This window comes from Microtus ochrogaster, linkage group LG1 (genome assembly GCF_000317375.1).
Source record: "Microtus ochrogaster isolate Prairie Vole_2 linkage group LG1, MicOch1.0, whole genome shotgun sequence".
NCBI lineage: Eukaryota > Metazoa > Chordata > Mammalia > Rodentia > Cricetidae > Microtus > Microtus ochrogaster.
The window spans coordinates 56,451,169-56,456,907 of NC_022027.1; the positions used below are offsets into that span (position 1 = coordinate 56,451,169).

The 5,739-nt window shown below is 45.6% G+C and overlaps 1 protein-coding gene across 1 annotated transcript in view; it reads right to left on the bottom strand.

Moving 5' to 3' along the window:
- Window positions 1-3,251: 3,251 nt before the first annotated feature.
- The window catches only part of Tgfbr3 (transforming growth factor beta receptor 3), a 199,622-nt gene continuing 197,134 nt past the window's right edge, over window positions 3,252-5,739 (bottom strand). The window contains exon 17 of the mRNA XM_013350914.2: window positions 3,252-3,376. Within this exon, the coding sequence (XP_013206368.1) occupies window positions 3,252-3,376 (125 nt within the window). The remainder of the gene's footprint in view (window positions 3,377-5,739) is intronic.

Consider the following 5,739-nt stretch of genomic DNA (forward strand, 5'->3'; position numbering starts at 1 on the left):
AGAAAGAAAGAAAGAGAAGTAAAACCCCCAAATCAAGATTAAAATACATGTCATCCTGGATGAGAAGTGCTCCCTCAGTTTCTGAGGGAAAGGAAAAGAGTGGAAGGGGGTTTCCAGGTGATTAGGGCTATCTCAGCTCCTAGAACCAGACAGCTGCCTTCTGGGGTGAGGCATCCATTCCTTTGCCAAACAAGCCTGAGTTAAGCCAAACCCACTTCCCTCTTGGTCCTATCATGTGAACCTGGCTCTGTCCCTGGAGCAAACCAGAAGAGACCCAGCCCCATTCTACCCTCTCTGCGCTTTTCACCCCATTCTCTCCACCACCTCAGAATGATTCACAGGATCTTAGCATCCTGTTTTCCATGTTTGAATTTGCTCTTGTTCATCACTTGTTCATCACAAAAACCTTCCTAATTTGCACTAGCAATAGGGGACATAAATTAGCCCAAAAAGCCTTATAGGTTAAACCTGTGGATGATAATACCTCTGCCTGCAGCAGGAGGGAGGCTCAGAGGTGAAGAATGTACTCATCTTCTGAAGGGCTCACTCCTGCCTGGAACTTCAGCTCAAGGGACCCAACTATTGATGGCTCTATGCCTGCTCACACGCACATAGGTACACCCTACACATAGTTTAAAAAATAAAAATAACCTCCACACTAATCCATATGCTAAGAAAGCCTGTCTTTAAAACAGCCAGGTGTGTTATTAGCTCATATCTAGTTTGGTCAACTAAAATTATTTTTATTTATGAAGTTTTTTTTTATTGTTGTTTTGTTTGCTGTTTGACTCTAGAGGCCAACACTGTCCTCAAACCCGCTACACAGTTGAGGATGACCATGAGTGTCTGATCTTCTGCCTCTTCCTCCCTAGGGCTGGCTGCATGTTTGTACCAGTTTTATGTGGTGGTGGGGATACAATCCCAGGCTCTGTGCCCTGTACCAACTGTGCTGCCTTCCCAGCCCATGGTTTTGTTTGGGAGATGAGTCTCACTTTAGAGCACAGCCATGCCATGAGCTCAAGGTCTTTGACCTCAACTTCCTCAGTGCTGAGGTTGTACAGAGGGGAGCTGTGTCATTCAAGCACTAGGGACAGAGCCTAGGGCCTCATACACGCAGGGCAAACACTCACCTTCATTTCTGATTTTAAATGAATCAGGTTAAATGTTCAGGAGTGGAAACTTGCCTTGGTATCTTCTAAAGTCCTGCATGAAGTCGCAGATGATTCAAAGCCCTGTGTATCACTCAAAGCTAAGAGGACCAACAACAAAATGTTCCTATGTTTGGAAACTTGGGAGGACACATGAGAAGCCTGGAGATGTCACTTGGCCATGCTGGGGTTACATCATGAGCTGAGGTTAAAGACTTCTTGCCGGTTCTGTGAGTATAGGCAAGAAGCTAGAACATTGAGAAGGGCAACTTGAAACTGCTAGGCCAGCATTTCATCAGACACCCAACACCTGGAGTTAAAATAATCTCAAAGAGCAGCTAGATAATATATTATCTCAAACATCCATCCTGGGTTTTAGGCCACACAAAATATCCTTTACCCAAAGCTAAAACCACCACAGCACTAAAATAATTAACATTATTTCTTCCTCAGTTGGCCCAAGAATGTGAAACTCAGTTTTTCCACCAAAATTCTATCCTGAACACTGTTCAACCCTTAACAACGGCCTCCATAGACAGATTCATCGAGACTAGGGGTGGCTGGTTCTCTAGCCTTCCTTACCCCATCTGCCTTCCTTGGTCCCCCAGCTTCTCTCTGTATTCTTTTGCTAAAGGACTGATTCTCTGGTTCTCTTCTCTTGTCTGTCTTTCAAGCTCCCTTCAGAGACGTGTTCTTGGATACTGAATGTGCTCCTTCTCACCAGAAGTAAAAAGCTATACTCAGAAATAGAAGGAGGAGGAACCCTGGTAGCAATGCACAGTCAGAAAAGTAGCCTGGAACTGGGCGTTAGGACAGCAATCAGGTGTATCAGGGCTGTGGTAGCATGAAAGCCGAGCTCTCAGGAAGGGGCCGGAATTCATCCACATCAAACTGTTGTCCAGCTGCAGCATCGCGATGATCCAATCATTACCCAAGTGCCTCACTAGAATCCAATAAAACCTCAACCCTGTCTGTGGGTGATGCTGACATTGACTTTTCTCACTCCTTCAAAGGAAAACCAACCAGCATTGGGAACACTGAAACAACTAGAAAACAAGGTGAGGAGCATTCCTCTGACAGCAACTTCTGTAGCAGGGAAGAAAACACTTTAGTAAAGTGTAATGGTCTTGGAAGGATGTAAGACACGGCTTCTGTGAGAGAGATACAAATAGTCAGAGAGAGGAGGGTAGGCGCAAGGAGAACAGAGTGACATTAAGCATCAATGTGACACGGGCCAGGCAAATTAAATTAACAAAATGGTAGCCGGAGAGTACAGTATGATTCTCAGTGAGCAAATTAGCTTCAGCTGGAGTGAGTGAGGAGACGCACTAAGCCCCCAGACTGGAGGTTAGCGTTCTGGAGGCAATGGTGGAGACATGGAGACACTGTGTTCTGGGACCATGGTGAAGATACTCTTAATAACACACAGAAAAGGTTTCATGTTGGGAAAGGAGACAGGAGGAGGAGGAGGAGAGAGAGAGAGAGAGTGAGCGTGATTCAAATGAGTGTGTCTGGAAGGGATGGAACAAACAGGCAAAAGAAGACATCCCTGAAGAACAGTGGAGCATGTGGGCTGGGTCACTTCACTCAAGGTAAAACTAAAGACATGATGCAGCCCAGAACATGCTTTTTAAAAGGATAAAAAAAGGAATAATGAGCTGGGCGGTGGTGGCGCACGCCTTTAATCCCAGCACTCGGGAGGCAGAGGCAGGCGGATCTCTGTGAGTTCGAGACCAGCCTGGTCTACAGAGCTAGTTCCAGGACAGGCTCCAAAGCCACAGAGAAACCCTGTCTCGAAAAACCAAAAAAAAAAAAAAGGAATAACGGCTTATTTACAGCATAACAAAGAAACAGCAAGCCCTGCACACTTCCCCCAGAAAGCAGTGTAGTTACGTCTACAGACCACAGAGAAGGATCGTGAATGCGGATTTACCATCTGACCACGTTAAGGTGACAGAGTCAATGGATACAAAGGAGCTTGGGTCTTGCTTGATATTGCTAACTAGCTAAGTTAACCAAGCTTGGACTACAGTGCAATACTGTCCGTTCTTATTATTAAACACAAATGAGCCCAATCTGTGCTCACACACAGCCCAAGTCGTTTTAAGGAACAAGCCCTGCAGTGTTGGCTGTTTCTCCTACGCCTTTCTTGGTGCCCAGAAACATCTCTGGAGCCGCATCCTTTAACCCCGAGTTCGTATGGAATCTCTTGCCGTATTTGATGGTCACTGGAAACAGTAGTGGGTGCTGTTCTCGTCCAGAATTTTGAACAATAGCTAAGCTTATTGCATAGCAAAGACCTTATGCCAAGAAAAATCACTAAACAAAGGGTCTCTTCTTTCTCTCTCTCTCTCTACACAAAAGCTGTATTGCATCGGATCGTATAATGAACTTTCTCATTGCTAAGGAACGTGAGAAATGGTTTTATGAATCTTTAAGCTTCATGTTAAGTGATCTAACTCATTGAGTTTTGTTTTTTTTTTAATGGTAAAAACAATAAATCACCCTAGGACAGACATTATATATCATGAATCTTCTTTCTAAGTTTACTACCTCTGAGTGGTTCTGAATTCAATGACTCTTAGATCAGTGTAGAGTGTTACCCCATTACATAAATGCATGGGAGAAACTAAGGAAATAAATGAAATTGTTTGGGGTATTTTTTTTTTATGGTGGTGTGTGGTTATTTTCTTTCAGTTTACAGACAATTGCTTTTACTTTTTTTTTTTTTTTAAAAAAGTACAGGGGGCTGGAGAGATGGCTCAGCCGTTAAAGGCTAGGCTCACAACCATAAATATGAAAGTACAGGATCTTCCTTGACCCAGGAAGTACATGTCACCACCTCACTTTCCCAATAAGAATAAGAGTTACCATTCTTCCTCTTAGCTTGGAAGTGAAAGCTCATTTCCTTTCCAAATTCAGATTTCTTCTTTTTTAATTCATGGTCTGTGTCTTTGTGCATGAATGCCACATGCTCGAGGGTGCCCATGGAAGCCAGAGATCTGGAATTACAGATAGTTGTGAGCCATCTGATGTGGGTGCCGAGAACTAGCCCCAGGTCTTCTAAAAGAACAACTGATCTTAAGGAATGAACCATCTCTCTGGACCCACATTCAGGTTCTTTAGATCAGATGTACACAGGAGTTCCAGGACAGCCTGGTCTATAGAGCAAGTTGCAGGACAGTCAGGGAGAAAGAGAGAGAGAGAGAGAGAGAGAGAGAGAGAGAGAGAGAGAGAGAGAGAGAGAGAGAGAGAGAGAGAGAGAGAGAGACCCTGTCTCAAAAGACAAAACAAAGTGAACAAATAAGCCAGTCATAGGTCCAACTCCAGCTTCCAATGGGCTCCCCACGCCCAGCTACAGAACGGTGCTCCTCCCTCAGCACAATGGCCGCTTTAGGAGCACCCATACGTGCTCCATGGAAGACTCTTCTGCCAAGGCACTAGTGTTCCTGGAGCTGTGAGAGTCGGAGCCTGGGCTCAAACAGCCCTGTTACCTGTCCCCTCAGGTCAGCTAAAGAGACAAACAATGGTGACAAGCAGAGAAAGATTTTTTTCAACATTGAGAAAACGGACAAATGAAGAGGTGCAGTCTCTTCTAGTCCTGGTAGAGAACAAGAGCAAGCACAACTAAGCAGTCCTGGCCAAGGTGTGGGCTTGCCCCTCGCTCACCCACCGGGCTCCCCTTCTGCAGGTTGCATCCCAAGCTATCCAGAGCAGCATGAAGCCCTTTCTGGGAGACAAATCCCTCTTCTGGCTTGGTTCAGGGCCCCAGACTCTTCCGTCTCTCAGTTTGGAATTCCATTCCCTTGAGGACCATGGTTTCAATAGCCTGGTAATGAAAAAGATGGCTCCTGCCGGAACAGTCACACCGAGAGCTACTCTTGACATGGCCCTTTGAATCCATTAGCTAGTGTTTCTCTTAGATGGCGTCTTATACCTACCTAGGAAGCTCTCATTCTTTGCAGTAAACAAAGCGAGAAGGGGTAGTTTTTCTCCAAACCTTTCATCCTTATCCAAAGCGGAGATTAACTTCCATTTGCTGTACTAAAAGTGTAAGGCCCCTTAAGCAAGAAAGAGTTTTGAGGTCAACTTCATAGTCAAACAGTCATCTTGCTTCCTAGACACTACCATCCCCAGGGAATTACTGCAGCAAACTGCCTGTTAGAGTCAAACTATTGTTGCAGCCACCCAGGACTACACTCTGTCAACAAATCCCCCAACAAATTGCACCCCATAGAGTTCCAGATCCATGTGCCTCTTTGGTTTCGGGGTACTCCATGAGGAGGGATGGATTATTCCAGAACAGATTTCAAAGGGAATGATGTAAACTACGGCACCAGGAGGTTCTCCTGCAGGTGTTTTCTGGTGGAGACAGCACCAGAGCCGAAGACCTGCCTCGCAGATCAGGAAACTGAAACAGCGGGACAGGGAGAGCACTGTGACCATGTAGTGGCCTTCACCATTCCCTTCCAGGACTGCACTGTCAGTCTGTGTCATCACCAGGAGAGGCGTGTCCCAGAGCAGATCTGTGATGTCACCAGGAGAGGCGTGTCCCAGAGCAGATCTGTGATGTCACCAGGAGAGGCGTGTC